This window comes from Ascaphus truei, chromosome 3, assembly GCF_040206685.1.
Source record: "Ascaphus truei isolate aAscTru1 chromosome 3, aAscTru1.hap1, whole genome shotgun sequence".
Taxonomy (NCBI): Eukaryota; Metazoa; Chordata; class Amphibia; order Anura; family Ascaphidae; genus Ascaphus; species Ascaphus truei.
The window spans coordinates 252,868,823-252,893,158 of NC_134485.1; the positions used below are offsets into that span (position 1 = coordinate 252,868,823).

Here is a 24,336-nt window from a genome sequence, read left to right on the forward strand (position 1 = left end):
AAAGGTGAGCAGCAGGTACCATGACTAGATATCATTGAAATTGCATTTATTAATAAATGCAGAGTGACACTGAACACAGATAAGAGGTTAGATAGCAATCAAGATATATTCACCTACAATCTATACAAGGAAGTTGCTTACCCTCATGCATCATAGAAACCATCCCTCCCTCCCCATCTTCCCTGTGGCTTCATTCTAGGTGCAGCATTGGAAATGTTTATGATAAAACTTTTAGCTTGCACTTGCTATTTCAAGAATACTTATGCATATGTCTAGATTCGTAATGTACTGTATGCATTCAAACTGTTTATATCTATGGAGCTTGTTCTTGTATAAGATATGTGCAGAATGTAACCTGATTGTTTGCAATCCATTTTTAATGTGTTTTGTTCTCTATATAAGAAATACAATTTACATTGAATAAAAAAGAATACATTTGCAAGCTCAGCAAGTCTTCAACATAAATATGCCGTCTGATACCATCTTGATGGTGGCTGTAAGAATAATTGCTTTACTAAAAATTAAGGTAATGATTTCTTACAGTAGTTAATAAACTTCATATTAAATTTGATACAATGCTGACTTGTTACTGCCACAAACAAAGCACAACATATGCAGTGAAACTCCCTCATTTTGTCATGCAGCTATAAGCTTGCGGATTTCCACCTAGCACCCTTTAAGAACGTTTGCCCATAATTTTTGTTAATTTAAAAATGAATAAAAAACTATGTTATATGTGCGTAATCATATAAAAGTCACCAGTAAGGATGGCAGACTACTGTATTTAATGTACAGATGTAACAGACATCTTTATCCCCATTAATACACAATATAAAGCATCAAACAACACGTGCGTTATCTCATTAAGCATTGTTTTAATAGCGTGACTGTTAAATAATGCTCCCACGCCAACGCAATGCATCAAGTTAACGGGAGCAGTAACGTCTGCTACATGTGTAATTATGTATAAGCTTCATGGAGACACATAACCTACCGGGTCATCTTTTTTTTACAATGAATTTAAGTATATGTGTCACGTATGTTATTGTATTTCTTGTCTCCTGTTTTGTTTTGCAGTTTGGAATGTGGTGAAATCATGTTATTGAAGGATGTGCTGGATATTGTATATGTGTAACAATTGAGAAAAACACAAAGATACAATTCTAGTGCCCCAGTCCTTCTCTGCATGTTAAAGCATGATATACATGCTGTCATTCATTGTGAATGTGAAATTGCCAAAGCAGACAACAGAACCATTCTCCACGAGCGAAACAGAAGTATTCTGAACATTGCTAATTTGTTCGTCATCCAAACGTGGAATATCCAACAGAGTTTCATTTTCTTTCTCTTGCATCTTCTTTTCTTCCTCAGGCTGCTCTTCTATGATGCACTCCTTATCCAAGCATTCCGTTTTATCTTGTTTTGTTTCATTTCCCGATATCATTAGCCATTCCTATAAGCAAAAATACGGAAAATACCCAATGACAACTTTTTTTTTTTTTTCCTGATCAAATTTGCCATGCTATATTCCATCAATCCATTCCTGGCCCATGTCATTGCTATCAACTTTCAAAATGATACCCAGTGCTTTTAGCACAAATCTATGGTCTTACTTTTAGTTAGAAAAAGAACATAACATCATACTGTATGAGCATAATTCTATTCTGCTTTCCTGAAATGCTGACTTTCACCATCAGACCCAGGCTCTCCTCTTTGCCTTTGCATGTGAATGTTTCACAATCAAGCTAGAGCAGGGGTGGGCAACCTATTTTTCAATGTAGCCACAGGTGTGGCGAATTAGAAGTGAAAATAGCCACACAATGTACAAATTGAGGTATTATGTTGCACATGCGAAAATTTTAAACACACACTGTTTGAACAAGTTTATAAATTCTCAGGGCCGTTCTATAGTGTGTGCGCCCGTGCATGCACGTGACACATGCTTCTTGTGTGTATGCTGTGAGCGAGTGAGGGGGTGTGTGTGTGTGTGTGTGTGTGTGTGTGTGTGTGTGTGTGTGTGTGTGTGTGTGTGTGTGTGTGTGTGTGTGTGTGTGTGTGTGTGTGTGTTATAAATACGTTTGAAATAAATAAAGAAATGCTTTAATAAATTATTTATTAACATTGTACGTACGTACACACACACACACACACAAACACACATTTCATTGGTGGTAGTGGCGTAAAATCTTTATTTTCCTCATCTTTCCCCGTCGGACGGTTCCACGCTCCCGGCCCCCAACTAGAACTGCCACGCGCGCGCACGCCACAGCAAGCGCACGCCCTCAGACCGCAACCCCCCTCATCCTCTCACCCCCCTTTACGCCACCACTACCCTCTTCCTCATCATCACCATCTCATTTAACCCCCCTCATCACCATCTCATTTAACCCCCCTCATCACCATCTCATTTAACCCCCCTCATCACCATCTCATTTAACCCCCCTCATCACCATCTCATTTAACCCCCCTCATCACCATCTCATTTAACCCCCCTCATCACCATCTCATTTAACCCCCCTCATCACCATCTCATTTAACCCCCTCATCACCATCTCATTTAACCCCCCTCATCACCATCTCATTTAACCCCCCTCATCACCATCTCATTTAACCCCCTCATCACCATCTCATTTAACCCCCCTCATCACCATCTCATTTAACCCCCCTCATCACATCTCATTTAACCCCCCTCATCACCCTCTCATTTAACCCCCCTCATCACCCTCTCATTTAACCCCCCTCATCATCTTCCCCAGCACCCTTGATCTCCCCCATCATCAAGCACCCCCTCTCCCCCCCAGTGGTGGGATTCAAAAATTTTAGTAAAAGATTATCTCCCACCAGGGGGGGGGAGGGGGAAGGGAGACGGGTGACATGTTTTATGTTTATGTATTATATTTATGTTTTTAAAACAAATGTTTTTATTCAGGTGAAGAGGACTGCATGTGGGGGAGGGGAAGGGGGGTAAAGACCAGAGCCCCTCTCACATCACTCCCAGCCCTTCCCCTCCCCCACATCTCACCCAGCCCCCCTCCCATCTCTCACAGCCCCCCTCCCATCTCTCACAGCCCCCCTCCCATCTCTCACAGCCCCCTCACATCTCTCCCATCTCCCCTCAAATCTCTCCCTGACAGCCCTCATATCTCTCCCAGTCCTCCCATCCATGCCTACCTTGTCTGGTAGTAGAATCTCTTGAGTCAGAGCAGGCGCAGCACGGGGAGAGGAGCCGTGAGGTAGCAGCAGACAGGAAGTTCCGGGTCAGGCTGCTAGATGGTGCACCTCCCCTGCAGTCCTGCTTTGACTCTCACAAGTAATTATGTTACCGGCTAATACTTTCAGCCCGGTGCCACATACCATCTCCGGGCAGCTTACCATCTTCCACCGCTGCATATCATCTCCCCCTGCCGCCTGTTAGGAAAGTTAGAAATCTCCCCCCCCCCCCATCAGGGAGTCCCGGCAGCCCTGTTCGCCACAGTTTCACTGCCAATTCGCCACAAGTGGCGAATGGCGACAGAGTTGCCCACCCTGGAGCTAGAGGCTAGAGTTAACAATGGCCTTTTCTAATCAAGCACTTAAAGTAGTCATTTTACATAAAGTAGTTACATAGTAGATGAGGCTGAAAAAACATACATGTCCTTCGAGTTCAACGATAAATAATATAGACGACGGATGCTTCTCCTATATTTGGAGGCATTCTTCTATTTTAAATTATTCCATTGGATTAATAGTCATTTATGAGCAAGGGTGCCAGGTGCAGGAGCTCAGATAGCATATTATTTTACAGACTAAAACAGATCAAACCATCTTCTGTTTGAATGTACAATTCTGTAGTAATAAAAATAGCTGTAAAATAAAATGAATTTAAAAAATGGGCAATTGCTGTTTGGAAGTTTTATTTTCTTGTAGGCAGCACCTGTTGAAAATAACGGGGTATGTTCCCTCAACCTTCATAACCAGTTAGCTGCTCTGGGCAATTCTAGTCTGCAAAATGGAATTAGAAAAAAAAAAATTTTAAATGTTTTAAACATGCATACTGTATGTTACAGTGATTGCACTGACATTTAGACCAGTATTCAATTTGCCATGAAGCTACTTCACGGTGCTGAAGAAAAGCTCAGATTCATTGAAATTGAAAATGGAACTCCAATCTTCTCCAGCACAGAGAAGTGACTTCACAGCATACAGAATAAGAACCCTACAGTGTACATTCTTCCATGACCAGGACTTGTTATTTTCAAAAGAGATATATCAAATTAGACTTTTTTTCCCTAATAAAACATAGAAAACATGTTTTGCAAATATTAAAAAAAATGTATTGTAAGTAATTGTGACTACCTTAAAGTTTCCACTGTAGTCGTCAAATAGGCCGGAAAAGATATGTTTTGGATCTGGTATGATCGGTACCACATATTTATTTACTCTGTAAAGGAAGGATAATGATACTATTGATTCTTGAGATATCGAAGCACAAGTTCTAGGTATAATGATTTCAGACAAGTTACTACAGTATAATATTTACCACTAGAACAGAAGCTGATACATCACTGACATTGGGTCTTCTCAATATATTGAAAGGGGGCCCTGTATATCGCATCCGAGATGCAGATCTAAGGGTAAGGCACCTCTTTATGAGTCTCAGCAGCTGTCTCGGAGTAGTTTTGCCTCCGTTATCACCATGCTCACTGAACTGTTTAACTTGGTTTAGATGCATTGTACATAGTTAAGTTATATGATGAACTGCATTTTCATTATATAATCTTCTGTATACAGTATATGTTGTTCCCAAGCGGGAACGTTGGATATTCCACCAGGGGGAGGATGTAGCCCGGCTCCCTCCTTACCTCTGGTGTGGGAGAGGGAGTTGCCAGACTACCGGGGTGCCACCGGAGCTCTGCGCCGATCGGGAAGTGGGGGAGGCCATCTTAGCTGTCGTGCATGCGCAAAAACGGCAGACGTGCATGCGCACTAGTAGCAGCAGAGCAGCGGCGATCTTAGGTGGCTCCGCAAGTCACCACGCAGGACTACAAGTCCCTGGATCCTTTAGGGGAATGACCACATGGCCAGTCAGAGCCAATGAGATCCAAGCAGAAAAGGAAGGGATAGAGGTTTGGCACGAAGATAGTCGTGCGCCAGTCGTGCCGGGGACAGCGAGGAAGCAGATAGTGTCCGGGTTATAATATCCCCTGAGCTAGGTCAGACGTCTCCCGCAGGCCTCAGTTATTCCCAGAGCCACAGCAGAAACAGTATTGTAAGGAAAGCCCCAGATAGGATCGCTCCCCTTAGTACAGTGGTAGCAATATTGCACCGGTGACCGGACAGCCACACAGTGCCCTGTGGTCTGGGACCAGGCCCAGGGCCCTATAGACTTTAAGGGAGACACTCCTGCTGGAGCTCCCCCACAAGGCGGATCGCACCTGTAAGGCGAGAGGGGATTTTGCAGACCCCACATCGTGGGACCACGGATGCGGCCCTACAAACCCCAGATCTCCATAATACCCTGGTCATAGCCAGTAGGGTACCCACCGTGCACCACCACATCTCCGGGAGGAAAGCACTACCTTCGTACACTTTGGGGTGGGCATTGTTTTGTGGATATTGGGTGGTATGTGCCCGGGGCACCTTCCATACGGGGAGGGGGGGGGACATATTGGATTATCACATTGCATTGCTGCATTGGTGTGATATATGTATTGTTGTTGTTGTTATATTGCTATAGTGTGTTACAGTAAATACAAGTTATATACCGGTGTGTATTATTCTTTACTGCATTGGTTCCTGTGAGGAACAATCTGCCAATGCTGGGATCCCTCATAGGTGGAGGCGCTGTACCGAGAGGAGAAAGAGCTCCCCCCAGGCTCCCAGTGGCGGAGGTTTGCGCCTCCTGTGAGCAATAGGTATATTCAGCATGCGTAGTTCCCATAGTCATAGGGAAAGGGGGCTACACATATACATACAGGCATACCCCGCATTAACGTACGCAATGGGACCGGAGCATGTATGTAAGGTGAAAATGTACTTAAAGTGAAACACTCCCCTTTTCCCACTTACGATGCATGTTCTGTACTGCAATCATCATATACGTGCATAAGTGATGTAAATAACGCATTTGTAACAGGCTCTATAGTCTCCCCGCTTGCGCACAGCTTCGGTACAGGTAGGGAGTTCAACTTTGCTGTTCAGGACGTGCTGACAGGCGCATGCGTGAGCTGCCGTTTGACTATTGGGCGATGTGTACTAACTCGCGAGTGTACTTAAAGTGAGTGTACTTAAAGCGGGGTATGCCTGTACATCTGTTATATACATCAAAGTGTTGTGTCCCATTATTGGCTTCACGCACGTGTGGTAGCTAACATAGGTATACAAAAGTAGGCCCCCACATCAGCATCAAGTGTAAATTCTGAGGTGCAGTAAGATTTATGGGGTTACACAGTGAAAACACTTGAAAAACATACAATTTCCTGTATAGCTTTAGTTGTTTTCCATCAAACAGATTGTGTGATTATGAATCGTATGCTGGATTTATGCAATATTTTGTTCTACAGATATTGCCTTAATAAAATATGAATAGCCTCTTGCATCTGCCACTTACCTTTTTATTATGCATGCAAATGATACTATGACAAAAATTACCAATGACAGGATTACGGAAAGTAAAACTTTGAATCTTTTTGACGTCGCTTCTTCAGGGACTGTATCATCAGAACAGGAGTCTAAGGGAGAAAAATAAGAAAAGAGAAAAAGGATACATATTTAGTGGACGGTGTTAGAAAATAAAAATGTGCACAAACGAAAAAAAAGTACAAATATTTTCAATTGTTGGGGCACCTTTTTCGCGTGACCATGCAACTTTTCCTAAAGGGAAAACATAGCTACATGAGAATAAATATTGTATTCAAAACAAAAATGTAATTCTGCACAGATTGTAATATCAGAATTGTGTCCAATGATAGCAAGCACTAAGGATTAAAAATAGCACTTACCTGTTACATTGCCTTTCTTCAAGAATATCGTTGGCCCCCATTCACTGGCAAAATCTTCACACTGTGGTCTTACTTTAAATTTTAATTGCATGAGGTAGCATTTCTCTGGATCCAGGTTTATTTCACCAATGTTACAGCAAAACGATGACTCTCTGTCCTGCAAAGCATAGCACATCATCTAACGTACAGTACTGTATGTAGCTCTTTATTCTTTTACCTAAACACAGACCATATTTTCTGAGAAGTTTGGTCAACAGGAAGCCAACAAAGAAATTATAAATTCAAAAACATTCAATGATGTGATAAGCAGTAAAGCATTGTATAGCTGTGACTGTAACAAGTTAACTGGCAAGACGAGGTGAAAGTAGGCTGGAAAAAAGTAGGTTTATGAGTGGCCTCACCTTGGGAAGTTTACTACTGAATTAAGTAACCGTCCCCTCCCACATTTATTAAGATTGTGGGCACAGTTCTGTCACATTTACTAATATGTGTATGTAGCCAGAACTGGTTCCTGGCTAGCAGTCTGCCCTCTCTGGCAGTAAGCCCTCACTGGCAGTAAGCAGGCCTGTCAGTACTTATCATAGGTTATGCCATAACACATGGATTCTCATACAGTATTCTAAACACAACAACCTCTTTGAGAAGTCTGATAGGTGGTAACATTTACAGGCTTTCTGATGTTTTACCTCGTTTATTTTATGAACTGTCTGCATTTCTAAATTGCATGATTTCTGTAACATTATTGTTCTGCTATCAAGCACTGTACCACTGTTTCGAATATTAAATCTAAAAAGTAATAAGTACTGTCTTATGGCTCTAGAGAGATTACCTGTATAGTAGGACACATTTTGCTACATTGAGTTTTGTGTTACATTACATATTTGTCCTATTAAACAGGGAACAAGCACTCTGCAGGTCAGTTCTGAAATAGTTCTTGGTAGTGGCAGCAAATTGAGGTGTACAGTATGGTGATGGTTTTTGGTGAGATATTGCTCATTGTGAGGTCCCTAAGAAGAGGTAAATAAGTAAGCAGGATAGCTGGAAGTATTATCCCCTTTCACATACTGTACACCCGTCGTGCTCACAGATGTGTCGTTCGTTGCATAGCCCAATGGTGTACTATACAGTATTTTGTAAGTCTCTGACAGCTCTAGCACTGCTAAATAATACTTACGTGCCATTTCATGTCAACGCTGCTTGTAAACCGTAGTACGAGACGAAAGCAGTTTAGATTAATTGGTATATTTGGCTGGTTGCTATGAATAGCAATTGCATTGTTTTCCCATTTAATGGTCACATTTTCTGGAGGCTGGAGAATTGCTGAAAAGACACAGATATAATCACGATAATAATCACAGTATTGTTAGTGAACATAATGTGACTTTGCTAATGAGCCTATGCTAATGAGATGTAGTATGGATGTTGTTTTTGCATATAATTAGCCATGTTAACTTAGGGAATATAAAATGTTTAAACACAAAAAAGGCCTGCCGCTCAACCTATACTAAGTAACCTGTACAAATGAGTAAAAATGTGAAGGTGGTGCATGAGGGAAGAAGGCAACTATAATGTATCAACTTTGTGAAATCCAATGGGTTTCACATGAAAGAATCCCTCTTAATGTGCACTCTACCTATGTATTGGTAAGTATTGCAGAGATGTCCGCGGAGTGAAATACTCAGAACATGTCAGAACAACAAGGGAGTACATGGATCGCGAGAGACCCCACTAATATAAAACAAAATACTAACATTTTATTAACATCTATATCATATTTTAAAAGTGACATACAAGTGATTGTGTACAATGTGAATAAAATCCCCTCAGTGGGATCCGAACCAGATGTAGTTATATATCAGTAGGATAGGACAGATAGTAGTATTATAGTCACTGGGCTATAAAATACATATTAGTAACCACAAGGTGGCGCAATGGTCAAATGAGTGGTGGCAGTAACTAACAACCTAGTGAATGACCTTTCTAACTAACTACATGAAAGTGGAGACAGCGAAGGAATGCCGAGGGTTAATCAGCCTCACCAGTGAAACTGATGAAACTGTTTGTGTAGAGAACTGCGTGTGCTGAATTGAATCAATGCATAGCACAATATAAGTGTCACAGTCCACAATGGCGATCCCTAAATGAATATGGACCCCCACACACAAAGAGGAGTATGGCTTTATGTGGTAGACAATAATATCTTGGCTGATATAGCCAATAACCCCAATAATTAGTCACTAATGTGAGGCTTTAAAAAATAGCTGCTGCTCAGACTGTAATGTTACAATAACTATATAATGCTAGGTTGAGACAGTAGTGGATATATCTCTATGTGTACAAAGACTGCATCTGTATGTCACCTTGCCAATCTAGTGGGTACAAAGACATCTGTGGTAATAGGTTACATCACCTGGGACAAACCCCCATGTGTCACAAAATAATGTGGAAAGAGCAACCAGTATCACAGCAGTGCACAGTATGAAATCAAATATCTCTCAGAGGATGTGCTGTAATGATGTCAAATATACTTGGTCACTCATAGCTGACAGCCCCCACAGTAACATATGGTATACACTATAGTAGTCAATGCACAGAGGTAAATGTAGCAGCAACCACCTTGTCTAAATTTGTAACTCATAAGAAGCAAAACAATGATATGGCTAGCGCCAGCGCTATACAACCCGCTTCTTCGCTGTTCCCACTGCTCTGGTCCGGTCACTGTGTGGACCTCAGCGTCATGATGTCACAACTACCCGATGCACGTTTCCCGTGAACTTCGTCACGCTTCTTCAGGGGGGGGAGGAGTCCCTCACTAGGTTGTTAGTTACTGCCACCATTCATTTGGCCATTGCGCCACCTTGTGGTTACTTATAGGTATTTTATAGCCCCGTGACTATAATACTACTACCTGTCCTATCCTACTGATATATAACTACTTCTGGTTCGGATCCCACTTTTAATATATGATATAGATGTTAATAAAATTGTATTATTTTGTTTTATATTAGTGGGGTCTCTCGCAATCCATGTACTCCCTTGTTGTTCTGACATGTTCTGAGTATTTCACTCCGCGGACATCTCTGCAATACTTACCATTACATAGGTAGAGAGCACATTAAGAGGGATTCTTTCATGTGAAACTCATTGGATTTCACAAAGTTGATATAATATAAAATGTCTTCCTGTTTTATTACACTATGCTCCGTGATTTAACAGAGTTTAGTGCATCTACTGCAGGCCTAATTCTTAGTATAACACATATGAACACGTGAATATTCTAATGTTGCATTTACATTTCTTGGGTTATTACAATGTATGCTTGTTATTACTCAAACAACAAGTCCTGTAAACCTATCATTTAGTTTAATTACTTTAAAAAATATAATTTATATAACCTGATGTCAGGTAATATATTCTATTTATAGTGTAAACACTGTTGTTCTTCTGTTAAAAAAAAAAGTTTAATTCAGAGAATAAAATACATAAATATATACATATGCATCTTAACATATATGTTCACACATATCCTGCTGTTAAATATGTCTGAAATATGTATTGCTTTTCCTGACAAATAATTTCAGATCTGTGATTTATTTAATGTAATTTCATTCATAGGCCTAGAGGTTTCTTATCTGAAACAGTTTAGTGGAACTGGTATCAAAGGTTGAGTGGATATAGAAGATATGAAGAGAGGTATTAGTCTTGCATTTGAAGGAATAATCATAGTGATGTGTAGCCCTGGTAAGAAATAGGGCTATAGTTCTATCCTCCTCCTGGTATAATCCCTGCTAAGGGCAGGTTGCCAGGAGTTATCATGGGTTTCCCCCACTTCAAGCACTTGCCTGAATGGTGGAGGTGGGTCACCTGACCCTGTGTCCAATCAAGAGACACAGGGGCGGTGCCTGCTGATATCATAAAGAGCAGTGCATTTCCTATTTAGTGTGTCAGTGTGGCAGAGTTCAGACAGTGGAGAGAGACAGACTCTGAGTTAGTGTTAGAGAGGAGAGGAGTGAGCAGCTTATGAGTAGAGCTGATAGAATATAGTGAGGTGGACCAAATACCTCTCACCCTGCTTAGGGGGTGAGGGAAAAGCTAGCCCCACTCTGGATGGCCCTTGGGTCCAGAGTGGAGGCAGGGACCATAACTAAGGAGAACAGCTGGTGGCATTGTAAATCAACTGTACCTGTCTGCTGCTGCGGGAGACTGAGTAATAAAGGAGTCTGCTGTTTAAAGAGAACCTTGTGTGAGACTGTAATATCTCATCCCTGGGAGGGGGATTTCTGTGGTAGGGATTCCACCCCACATCCCTGGGGCTTACTACAAATGGAGGCGCTGCACCATTGAATGAGAACGAAGGGTAACCTGTCTTGTTGTCCCCCATGTCATCGCGGGAGACTCAGGCCCTCCTGTTGCCAGCAGGTATGCACCACACAGAGACATGTAGCCAGACCATACTGTAGAACACCTTACGAGGTCCAATCTGTGACCGGGTGGGGGTCCATGGGCTATAGTTGGAGGCGCTGCTGAGATAATCAGGACAGGTTTTCAGAGAAGCAGAGCTGAAAGTAATATGTACACTTTCAAAGCAAGTGCTGCAGAAAGATGAGCATTTTTGAAGACTAGGGGTAGTCAGGAGAGACAGTCCTCTCGCACAATACACCCTAGGTGCCCTAAGAGGGTGATGTACATTTGGGTACAAGTGGCTATAGCTGTTCTAGTCGCCTTGAGGCAGATAGTGTAGGATTCCTGTGGGGGTAGCCTGTTAACAGAGGTCAAGGACTTCAGCATAGGGTCTGCACTATGAGTGGCCAAAAGTAGGTTGACGCCAAGTACTTAGGAATGCCAAGTACACTAGCCAGTATCCAGAAAACACACCACAGAGTGCTTGTAATGAACCGTCAGCGAGTGCGGTGTACAAGGAGAGAGTTCTGCCTAGCCTGGGGTATGCCATGCATTATATTCATTGGTTAGAGCACCATTAAGTGTAGTAAGTGTCTAGGAACGAGTTACACCATAGACACTGAGAGTAGCGCTATCGTGGGTTTAGAGGGCTCAAGAACCAATCCCAACAGTCCTCCCCAGCGGAAGGAGGGACAGGAAGTGAGGCTGAGGAACTTCACTTCTGCTTGACTGGTGAAGGAGAAGGAGCTAAGTGTGAAACCAGTAAGGTGAGTGAATCAACCCCTGCGCAAAAGATGGCTGATTTAAGCGTGACAACTTATCAGCTTCCAGGAGGCCTGCTGGTTGTGGAGGTTGATGGCAGCGAATATCTGCGGTGCCTGTGCGTCCAATGCAGGTCACCCGGACCGGACCCAAGTACTATGGCACGGTGCCAACAGTGTGGCACGTTCTACCTCTGGCCTATCGAGCCATGCCCTACAATAGTGAACCCACGAGAGGCCTCTCCAGCGATGCTGATCGAAGTGGAGGAGGCGGATGCGAAGGCTGCCCTGGTCCCATATATCACCCCAGTGGTTGGGACCCAGGCCCAGCCACCAAGAGATGCCCCGATGGAAGAGAGCGCGACCGCAGTGGAGGTACCGGAGCGATACGTTTCGTACCCAAGTGCCGCAAGGACCCGAGGTGACTCCCCAGCGGAGGTACCGTTGCAGTCCTCGTCGGATGATGAGAGAGACAGCCTGTCATCGGTGGTGAAGCGCCGGCCGGAGGACCACCCCAGCTGTAAAGAAGAGAGTCCACTTACCCCCGAGATGGAGCAGACGAGTCCAGAGACCCCCCAAGGGCGAGCGCTGGTGCGGCCTGAACCGCGTAGGAGTCCCACGGCCATGGCGACGCCCAGTGCAGCAGAGATGGGACCCAAGACGGCTCCGGAGGAACATCAGAGCATCGCAAGACAGCGGAGCGGTAAGATGACACCACCACCCCCTTATTCCCACCAGGTGAAGGAGGAACCTGTGGAGAGAGGAGGGCTTGAGGCCTACCTGCCCGTCCGCGACCCTGATGATACACCGCCGCCCCTTCCGGTCCTTGACGCACTTCCAGTGCGGGACCAAGGAGCGGATGGAGATTCCGCGATGACCAACGATGACGTAACTTCCGGGTCGGACTGGCGCAGAGGCCCGGAAGCTTTGATTGCTTCAATAAAGAGAGCTGGGCCGGAAGCAGAGTTAAAGGAATTTAAGGCTCAAGTAGCCAAGCGGGGAGCCCGAAGCGCTACCGCAAAAGACAATAAGAAAGTACCTACCGGTCGTGGCATCGCCCGACACAGAGACACTGTAATGGACTATGGTGATCCTATGGTCACCGCCCCTAGCGCCATTGCCCTGGCCACTGCCCCTGCCCCGTCACGTGTCGTGCCACTGGGTCCTAGTGGGAGTAAGCTGGATAAGACGCCCAAGTTTTCAACTGATTGGCGGGATTGGGTTACAAGTGATGAGGGTTCTGATGGGGAGATACCATTGTCAAGTGTTGTACATGTACCTAACCCCACTGTGTTTAATCCTGTTCCAAGAGGTAGGGCTCAAGGGTCCCAGTCTACTGCAAAAGCGGGTCCCGTAAGTCCCAAACCACCTAAGATGAATCCCACAACTTATAAGAATGTCATCAGAGGGAGGCGTAACGGCTCACACTCTACTGAGGCAGCGACATCTGGTGTGTACTCAAGAGCAGAGTCCAAGGAAGGTATGAGTGTGTCATCCTCATATGAGCACCGAGATAAATGGTGGGCACCGTTATTCACAGGGTATGAGGAGGGGATGGACCGCACCAGATTTGTATTGATAAAGAAAGATACTGTAGATCACTGGTGGACGCAGGCACCTATTCTCCAGAGGAGGTTGCCGATAAGTTAGATAATAGGTGGAGAGAAATTATGCAAAAAGTGATCACCCCCAAAGGCTCATCTATTCTGTATGATGATATTGCGCCTGAGGAGCCAAAGTTCTGGGTACTGCCAGGAAAGGCTGGGAACCGGAAACTTATTAAGTAGAGCAGATAGAGCCATAGCGGCGAGATACCGGCAATCTCATGGTTATGAGTTTCCATACGTGCCAGAGCCGATCATGCAGGAGATCGAGGACCAGAGAGACACCTGGCTCAGAGACGCAGTCCTTGAGCACTTAAGAATTAATCTTGGTAGCACTGCCTACTTGAGGGAAGACAAAATATGTTCTGTAATGAAATCTTGGAGTACAGGCAGGAACATATTCATGCATAACATATTGTACAGACCGGAGAATGGGCCTGTGCAACCTTTCTTTGTTAAGATTGTGGATCATAATGGGCGGAAAGTGAAGAAGCCTGATCCCCGTCATTATCATTGAAGTTAAGGGTTCTCCATGTTGGGAGTTTCCCGCTGTTATGTCACCATCATGGGTGTTACAGTCTCGTGTACACAATATTAACTAATTATGTTTTGTATGTTCACAGATTGTTCACCTGCAGGATGGTCCAGCAAATTAGGTCCAAGTAGGGACCATTGGATTTCCACCTGAGGGAGAGTGTAGCCCTGGTAAGAAATGGGGCTATAGTTCTATCCTCCTCCTGGTATAGTCCCTGCTAAGGGCAGGTTGCTGATATCATAAAGAGCAGTGCATTTCCTATTTAGTGTGTCAGTGTGGCAGAGTTCAGACAGTGGATAGAGACAGAGTCTGAGTTAGTGTTAGGGAGGAGAGGAGTGAGCAGCTTATGAGTAGAGCTGATAGAATATAGTGAGGTGGACCAAATACCTCTCACCCTGATAGGGGGTTAAGGAAGAGCTAGCACCACTCTGAATGGCCCTTGGGTCCAGAGTGGAGGCAGGGACCATAACTAAGGAGAACAGCTGGTGGCATTGTAAATCAACTGTACCTGTCTGCTGCTGCGGGAGACTGAGTAATAAAGGAGTCTGCTGTTTAAAGAGAACCTTGTGTGAGACTGTAATATCTCATCCCTGGGAGGCGGATTTCTGTGGTAGGGATTCCACCCTGCATCCCTGGGGCTTACTATAGATGGAGGCGCTGCACCATTGAAGGAGATCGAAGGCATCCACCCCAGTAACCTGTCCTGTTGTCCCCCATGTCATCGCGGGAGACTCAGGCCCTCCTGTTGCCAGCAGGTAGGCATCACACAGAGACATGTAGCCAGACCATAGAACACCTTAGGGGGTCCAATCTGCAACCGGGTGGGGGTCCATGGGCTATAGATGTTTGTGAAGTGTACTAAGAAGAATGTATTAACTATATCACACATAAATCTTCCCTCATAGATTATAATCCATCCTGACAAAGATGGCTGGTAATAAATATCAAAACATTGAGGGAATCAGTTACAATAATGACAATGATTTAGCCAATTGTTTTTAATTATAACTAATGATAACCCGTATCATTGATATTGATAATCCACAATTTTTTCAGGTTTAGGAGACTTTTGGGGGGATTACTCAGGGCCAGTACCCTCTACTACTCCTAGCATTAGGAAGCCACTCCTTACTAATTTGTCCTCTTCTTATTCTTTACTATCACTATCCTGGATCATGTTATCACTTTTTCCCTCTTGACAATCTTTCCCTCTACATGTCATATCAGACAACCTTGCGATACACAGAGGGGTATTTTTTCTATTTTAGCCCATCCTAACCTCCTCTAATATGCTAATCTGCCTCTGTTAGTACATGATATGAAATCTGGCACACGTACTGTACATCAAACAGGACCGTTATATTGGCGGAATTACAATAACACCAATTTTCCTCATATCGCACATAATAATATTTGTTTTTGCCTAACCCGTATTTGACAGGGACTTTGCTTTGCAAGGTACTGTGCCTTTCATAGAGAAGCTACAGTGGTGAGAAAAAGTTTGTGAACCCCAATTGTAATTACGGAAAATCCATAGTTTTTCCATGATAACCTTCTTGAATCAAAACTAGTATTTTCTTAAATATCCAATAGAGTTTATAGTAACCAATTCCATGTCGTTTGAAACAAAAAAGTTGTATTAATTGGGCAAACAATGAGTAATTCAGAGTCAGGGTATGTGCAAAAGTAAATGAAGCCATGATTTTAAAGGGGATAATTACAATTGGGTGTTTAAATAAATAAATAAGTAGTTCTTCAGGGGTGTTTGGAAGACCCCACCATATATAAAGATCAGAAATTTTGTGAGTTTGGTGTTAACCATACAGGTGTGTGGAAACACATCATGCCACGATCAAAAGAAATCTCAGAAGACCTCAGAAAAGCAGTTACTGATGCTCATCAGCCTAGAAAGCGTTACAAAACAATTTCTAAGGATTTGGTGCTCCACCACTCCACTGTCATACAGACAGAGAAAGTTCAAGACCACAGTCACTCTACACAGGAGCAGTTGTCCTACCAAAATCTCTCCAAGAACAAACTGGCAAATAATCCAGGGTCACAAAGAACCCCAAAGTAACATCCATGGATATGCAGGGTACTCTGGCCTTGGCTAATGTGAGTGTTCGTGACTGACTGAACTATCAGAAAAAGACTGAACAAGAATTGGTTCATGGCAGGATAGCCAGGAGGAAACCATTGCTCTCTATAAAGAACATTGCTGCACATAGATGATTTACAAGACTTCTGGAACAATGTTCTCTGAACAGACGAGTCAAAGGTTTAAGATTTTGGCCTCAATGAGTAACATTACGTTTGGCGAAAAGCAAACACTGCGTTCGAACAGATGAACCTCATCCCAACCATCAAGCATGGTGGTGGGAGTGTGATGGGTTGGGGCTGCTTTGCTGCCTCAGGACATGGACGGCTTGCCATCATTGACTCAATCATGAATTCTGCATTGTACCAGAAGATTCAAGAGGAGAATGTCAGGCCATCCGTCTGTGAGCTGAAGCTGAAACGAAAGTGGGTCATGCAGCAAGACAATAATCCTAAACATACAGTACAATCTACAGTACAAAAGAATGGCTGCAGAAAAATTAATTCCACTTTTTAGAATGGCCTAGTTAGAGTCCGGACCTAAACCCCCTTGAAATGTTTTGGCAGGACCGGAAGTGAGCTGTCCATGCAAGGAAGCCCTTAAATATCCCTGAGTTAAAGCAGTTCTGTAAGGAGGAATGGGCCAACATTCCTTAAAACTGATGTGAGAGACTGACCAGCAGTTACAGGAAATGCTTAGTTGAAGTCATTGCTACTCAAGGGGGCGCCACCAGGAACAAAATCTAAAGGTTCACATACTTTTTCACACATGGATATTGAATGTTGAATCATTTGTGAATAAATAAATGTTTAAAAAGTATCATATTTTTGTGTCATTAGTTTGATCAGGTTATCTTTATCTATTATTGGAACTTAGATTAAGATCCAACAACATTTTAGGTTTGAAATATGTGAAAATCCTAAGGGGTTCACAATTTTTTTCTCGCCACTGTATATTTATGCAAGTCCTGTTTATATTTTAAAATATAATTCTTTATTTTATAAAAATGTAACATTCTTTAAAACTGCATTGCATACATTTATAGGGAAATCAGTGTCATCATTCATGTGCCTTAAAAGTGTTTTTCCAACTCACACTGTACATATGACATTTGAAGGTATTGCAGACAAAGCATAATTCACCATAAGGAAAGATACATAATTGTATACTTAAAAACTTCTGTCTTACAGCACTTACTGTGATCATCGACGTTTGCTTCTTCACTTGTCTCCTCATACTCTTCTGAACCTCCATAACTAACTGATGGCCTTGTATATGCTTTGGTTATCCTAGGACTTCTTGTTTGGGACCCACCTGAATTTAGAAACATGAATTAGTTACTATTCAGTATTTCTGAAGTCAGAATGTTATTCATTATTCATTATTCTATATGGATGTTTAAAAAATAGTTTTATGTCACTAAGTGACATCTTCCCCAATATACCCCTGACAGAGCTGACAAAAGAGAAACCAAATGTGCAGTACAACCCTAGCTGCCAGATGAGACCCCTTAAGTTTCCCCTAAAGCATTTCCCCTATGTCACTACTACGTATTCAGCAGTGCACTCCATACACTGTAAGCAAATATGTTCCCTATGAAAATGGCTCTTTGTGTCACTTAGTGACACCTAGCCCAAGATACCACTGATAGGGCAGTATCCAAATAGACCAAACTGAACACCCTAGCCAGAGACATAGACCCCTTAAGTCTCCCCCAAACACACTGCCCCTATGTGATGGTGAAGGGGTACCCAGGCCAGTAAATAAAGGTATTATGCCCGGCTGGGTGACCCTGAGCCATATTGGGGAATTGTGATTGTCAGCTCTTCAACCCAGTAATGGCAGTAATAGTGTGCCTTTAATAAAAATGTATGTGTGTCTCCCATCAGGTATAAGGAGGAAAGAATAATGTTATTTCTTCTGTAGAATGTATTTCAATAGCAGTGTTTTCCTGTAACCGCGCAAAGGAAAAATGGTTTTAAAACCTAGCAGCCCACAGCGCAGCGCATATCGTTTGGCTAACTTCTGCTAGGAAGGTCCTAGAGCGCTGAGATTTGCTGTGAGCGCTGGGAGAGTACAATCATGAAAAGGGTTATAAAGCAATTTTTATAAAGTTTCATAAAAAATGATGAATGAAAGTCCCCCTATTTTAATGGTTCCAACATTATAGGCGTAAGGGGATTTTCATTCAGACGGCCGGAACAGAGGGAAACACTCAAGTTGTAATTGCGGTACTTTAGAAATGTTTGGCAGGAAATTCCTGCGAGGTGAGCAATGCATATGGAACTATGACTTCTAAGCCACCCCGCTGGTTTGGTTCCCCAATGTCTGGAAAGTCCGTAGTTGAAAGAGTGATAATTCAAATATCTCCCATCTTAGCAAATGGCCCAGGTGGTCCGGCCAGCTCAGACAAAATGTCGCCAGGTAAGGGGGCTTGCTCTGGTATGCTAAGTGGCAAAGTTAGCAAGCTATGAAGCCCTCTGCCAGGTTGTTGCCAAGTAGGGGCAACCCTGGGATAGGTAGGGATATTATTCCCACAAACAAGATTTGCTGCAGAGGTTACAGATAGGGATTTTGACTACATAAAAATCCCTGCAGCCGATCAGGAGTCAGATTCATCTAAACTGGATTTTAAACTTTGCAATATCGTAACCCAAATCAAGAGTCCGTAAGAACTAAGGAATCCAGAACCAATTCTATGGCGGTAGAACGTAGTAAGCAGCTGCGGGGGCGAAACAGGGGTTGCGAGAGACGCCCCTATCCAAAGACTGTTTTCAGCTTTATTTGCACACAACTCCCGCTCTTGGGAAATTGTGCCTAAAGACTCTGTTTCTAAAGATTTTGTTTAATGAATAGAAGATTTCGTTTATCCCCGTAAGTGTATTTCAAGTGTTTTTTTTGCCAATAATAATGTGTGTGTGTTCATTCTGTAAATAAATTACAATTTATTTTATCTCTTGCTTTGCTCAATCAAAGGATCCAGGTATTTTGGTGTTAAAAGCATTGGTCTGGCGTGACACCTTATACCCCTACTGTGTATTCAGCAGTACACTGCAAACAAAAAGGTACCCATAAAAACTGTGATTTGTGTCACTTAGCGACAACTACATTACAATACCCCTGACAGGGCACAATCCAAAGACAGCAAAGTCAGCACAGACTTTGCAGGTCTCCAAATGCACTGCCCTTGTGCATTATAAAGTTCAGTCGGTACATTAAAAGGGCTGCTTTGGGGGGAAAGGCCCGATGCCTTGTGTCCATCCTGGGCCCTGGAGTTCTTAGTCAGTTCTTACTGACTTCCAGGTTGGACTGCTGACCTCCGCCACCATACTCACCCCACCCTCCTCTGCAGCCATTGTCATTTATTTGAGCTCGAGTGTAAGAAGAGGGATGCACTAGGGGTTTAGATATTTAAAACATGGAAATGGGTAACCCTAAGGGTGACTCCTAAGAGGGAGAGTAGGCTGTGCTAAAAAGCCCCTGATTACATACTCTCGCTGGTAGATAATGGAACTGAGGCTGTACGCCAAGGTATGGAGAAAATTAGTGTGTGTACTTTGTTGTGGTTATGTGGGTGACCACGAGTAAGTAATATTCCCAAATATGTATTGAACAGTCAATGAGATGGGGAATATTGCTAAAACACTTTATTAGGGTCCTATGGACTAATAAATAAAATATAGGGACACAGCATAAAAAATTAGCATCACAGTAAACTGGCTTTTTGGTCAGGAGGGATTGAGGGGCATGTCTCCTAAACTGTGGTATTCCTGGGAATAAAATTTGCATAGTCTTGCTCTGGGGAACGGCAGTATGTACATAAAAAAAAATAAACCCTGAGATTGCTCCTTACCGCAGATTTTTTTTCTTTAGAATATACTAAACTGTATATGATTTCTACAGTACCCGCTGTTTTATAGATTTTGTAACTTTAACATACTTTAGTAACACTTAAAGCAACAAAAAACGTTTGCTGAGGTATCATGGAAGAGTGCTATTTATTTGTACACAAAAGGAGGAAAGTGCCTAAAAAAACTATATATAACAAGCTGATCCCATTACATCCAGAGATCATTTATTTATTGACATCTCTAGTAGGAAATAAGTTGGGTTATTTAAATAAACATTTGAGTAGTTAAAGAAATGCAGGGCATAGTGGAAATGCTGTCTAAATGGTATAACTGTATCTGATGACACATTTCCGAAATCCTTAGAAATGATTAGTATAGATACAATATATGATCATGGTTAATATGATTTACATTGTATTACTATGAACAGCATGGAATAGTCTATAACAAAACACATACATAGCTGTATCCCAAAATAATAATAAGAAGGCCTCATTGTATTGTACACCCCTTGAAGACATTCACAATATACAGCATATGGAGAGACATTGTGACATCGCAAATCACACAGTGACATTGCAAAATACACAAACATAAACACGTTTTCTAAATCTTGTTCTATATCATTGGAATCTAAAACCATTTCAGAATTTCCTAGATCATTTTTTAACATCTTTGAAAAAATACCAGAGAAAACACATAGAAAGACCAAGATTATCAGCAACAAATGGAAATACTAAACTTATTTTATGAGTATCTACTACTGTATCACTCTCAATATGACTCTCTCTTGAAATAACAGCGTCTGCAACATTTGAAGAAATAATGCTGAGAACCAGTGATGTTCAACCTACCTTTATCAGATTGTTGAGTAATCAAGACAAAGTCAGTTGAAATAGCTGTAACTGCACATATGAAGAGAATCATAGTCAACATCAGACTTTCTAAGCAGATTCTTTGAGGTATTAGAAAAAGATGTTGCAGGGAGTTTCAAACACTTGTAAATGACTAAGGAAAGTGAGCTTCATCGAATTATACTGAGCAAAGGTGTTTGAGGAAATGACAACAGGAAAGAAAGAAGTGATTTTTATTATTGAACATTTGAGTTCAAACTGCTTCAGACCTTTGGGATGGATTCATATCTGCAAACAACAAAAGGAAAATGGAATAGAATAAATACACATATCCCCCTTTTTTATATGATTTTTAATGTTTTAAACAATCCTAAAAGGCACAAACAATAACAAATAACTTAAATGGAATAATTTATTAATTGTTGGAGTTGTTTGATTACACATGTTTTAAATAACAATAAACTGATGCAATGAATAACTCTAAAATAGACTTTGATTAACAACCATTAGGCCTTTTAACAAAGGCCGCATATATGTTATTTGAAGAAAATATCCTCATTAGTACACAAATTTGGTTGTAACTAGGACCACATTTTTTCAAATTATAAATTGATATAGGTGTTTTCTGTTATAAGTACAGTTGTAATACTACTTCATAAAGCTCTAAGGGGCTTATTCTATGAACTGTGACTTGAATTGTAGTCTTTTTGCTGATCTCAGCTCACAAGGCCATTATTCAATATGCTGTGAAGTTGTTTACCCATGCAGGTGAATATTTTAATCCCATTCATTTAGAAGGAGCTGAACCCTTCTCCACCACTGGAAAGAAGTGTCACAGCATATTGAATAGGATACTAATTAAGCATATGCTGCAAAGCCATCTTTCCAGGAAGATTCCATTCAATTGATTAGGATAACATCTTTCTGAGCAAGGGGAAAACAGATTCACAGCACAGTGAGAAAAGAAGATAGACACTACTAATTAATTGCCCAAATAAAAGAGAGGTGGGCATACAAAAAAAGACCATTACATTCAACGTATTTTATATTTCGACGATAGATACTTACCCTACATTTTTATTTACCGTATATTTATCCAGAGGAAGGCAAACAAAAAACTCCAGTGAAACATTATCCAAGTAAAGTTCGATAGAAAAAATCACCAGGAATTTTAAATCTCCATTTTTGACAGAGTTGCTATCACGGTATGCAGAAAGCCCCGAATACCAGTGATAGCAACATTTGCAAAAATGGCGAGTAGCCGGCGACGAGATGATTGACCCTCTGAAAAGGGCTCACCCGACGAGTTGATTCTGCTGCAGAGAGTGAGAGATGCCTAAATCGGAAATAAATAATTTTTAATTATGGGGTGCCGGTATCTCCTATGCATGTAAATGTCCCGGTCAAGTGATGCGGGAAATTTACATGCATAGGAGATACTGGCACCCCATAACGGGGCCTGTATCTTGAGAAGCAGGGGGTCCCCAGACCCCAAATCAATGCAGTTCTTCTCCGGAGACCCCCTGCTACAATACACTAGTATTAAAATTTATATTAAAATATATAGTAAGCACCAATACACAACCCACACCCTGTGCTCCCACATAAAACCATTATTTATTTATTTTAACACATGATTGATACAGTATACTTAAATGATTTGCATAGGCGCCACAATACCCTAATTTTCAACAGTGTGTTTAAAAATAATAATAATAAAAGAAAAAAAGAAAAAAAATTATATATGAAATGTTGCACAAATGGATGCTTCTCAACCTTACCAGGGAAATGTGCTAAGATTTCCCACAAAAGCAATTCTGGTTTGGAGTTGGAAGGGAGCGATCCACCTGTGTACACCTCATGTGAGTGAAAAAGCACTAATGCAATATGTGATCTTGAAATCAATAGTTGATTACAAACAACTTATATATATAAAAGTGAATTACTTATACAGTACAAAGGTGTTTATAATAGTAAAGTACAACCAGGAGGTATGTAGATAGTAGTTCTTCCTTTCAGATGTGTAATGGCACCACTCTGCTTTCACATAAGGGGACTGTTCCAGATATTCAGCTCCCAACAGGGTATATGGAAAAACAGAAGACACAAAACGGCCCAATAGTGCAGATTGCAATTCACTGGATTTATGTCAAAAAGTGGTAAGAGATGTACTCACATTAAGTACAAAGATTCTGTACATATAGAGGTATCTTTAGCAAGTAAATGCTCACTGTCTTTCGCTGTGCCGTCGGCGGTGGCGTGTGACGTCACGTCCGGTTCGCGGGTAACCGCATCAGATGGAAAAGGATGGCAACCAGCAATGCTGAGGGGTCTGCGGGAGCGTCCTAGCTTTCGGCGTCTTCTCTTGGAGGCAGCTGCTGCAAACTCGTTGGCTCTACGCGTTTCGCTGTGGTACACAGCTTCGTCAGGAGCAATAAATGACTAGTGTGGGTGTCATGTATTTATATGATGATCTCTAATTGCTTTACAAGTGTATCCAATCTAATTTAAGCATTGCACAATTACACCCACAGGATTGCCTTTACATAGGCACAATTCTTTCTGTGGTCCAAAAATCACAAGAATAAAATAAGATAAAAGTAGTTTAATTTATAGTACTCTTAAGTACAATTAAAACATGGTATAATAAACATATAAAAATAAAAACTAGCAATGTAAAAATTGTGGAGTCTGCTTTGTTTGATATTAAAACCCTCTATTAATAATATCAATTCAATCATATATAAAAGTTATTCTTAATAAAAATAAATCTCATTAGATAATAATGTCATACGATAAATATATGTAGTAAGGTGCATATTGGGAGGAAAAAGAGAAACAGAGAGAGGTTATCAGTTTCATTCATACCATCATATCCATATAAAGAGCGTTATATTATCAAAATCTTATTTAATTAAAAATTGGCAAGGTCAGGATCAGCTCTACTAGCTATATATTTTAAAATAATATATTATAAAGTATATATAATTGGTGTAATTTACGAAAATTCAGGAAATATACTTAATATAATTTACATCTCTAAATTTATAATTCTCTATAAAGAATAATTATCACATAACACACATTACTAACAAAGTGCAATAGACGCAATATGATAATATTATTTACAAATATTATTAGATAATTTTTACCTCCAATTATTTAAAAGTGAAAAAATAATAAGACACAATGAAAAACAACATATCTTAAAAGATAATAAAAACAGGCAAAGTTAATATTTATAAAAACATT

The 24,336-nt window shown here is 41.5% G+C and overlaps 1 protein-coding gene across 1 annotated transcript; it reads right to left on the reverse strand.

The window, feature by feature from the left end:
• Positions 1 to 31: 31 nt before the first annotated feature.
• LOC142491052 (cytokine receptor-like factor 2) lies at positions 32 to 21,216 on the reverse strand. The gene is made up of 7 exons (XM_075593387.1): positions 21,085 to 21,216; positions 17,577 to 17,693; positions 8,155 to 8,300; positions 6,981 to 7,137; positions 6,590 to 6,710; positions 4,336 to 4,420; positions 32 to 1,453 (listed from the first exon to the last, which is right to left on the reverse strand). Exons 1-7 carry the CDS (start codon positions 21,164 to 21,166, stop codon positions 1,190 to 1,192), a joined length of 972 nt encoding a protein of 323 aa, XP_075449502.1. The 5' UTR covers positions 21,167 to 21,216; the 3' UTR covers positions 32 to 1,189.
• Positions 21,217 to 24,336: the final 3,120 nt, after the last annotated feature.

Bases quoted from the DNA above. Each gene is read 5' to 3' on its own strand.
- LOC142491052 (XM_075593387.1), bottom strand. From the start codon at position 21,166: ATGTTGACTATGATTCTCTTCATATGTGCAGTTACAGCTATTTCAACT. The intron at 7,138-8,154 runs GTAAGTATTATT...TATGCTTTGCAG, and splicing joins GCGTTGACATGAAATGGCAC to GACAGAGAGTCATCGTTTTG. The intron at 1,454-4,335 runs GTAGTCACAATT...TTTTGCTTATAG, and splicing joins ACTACAGTGGAAACTTTAAG to GAATGGCTAATGATATCGGG.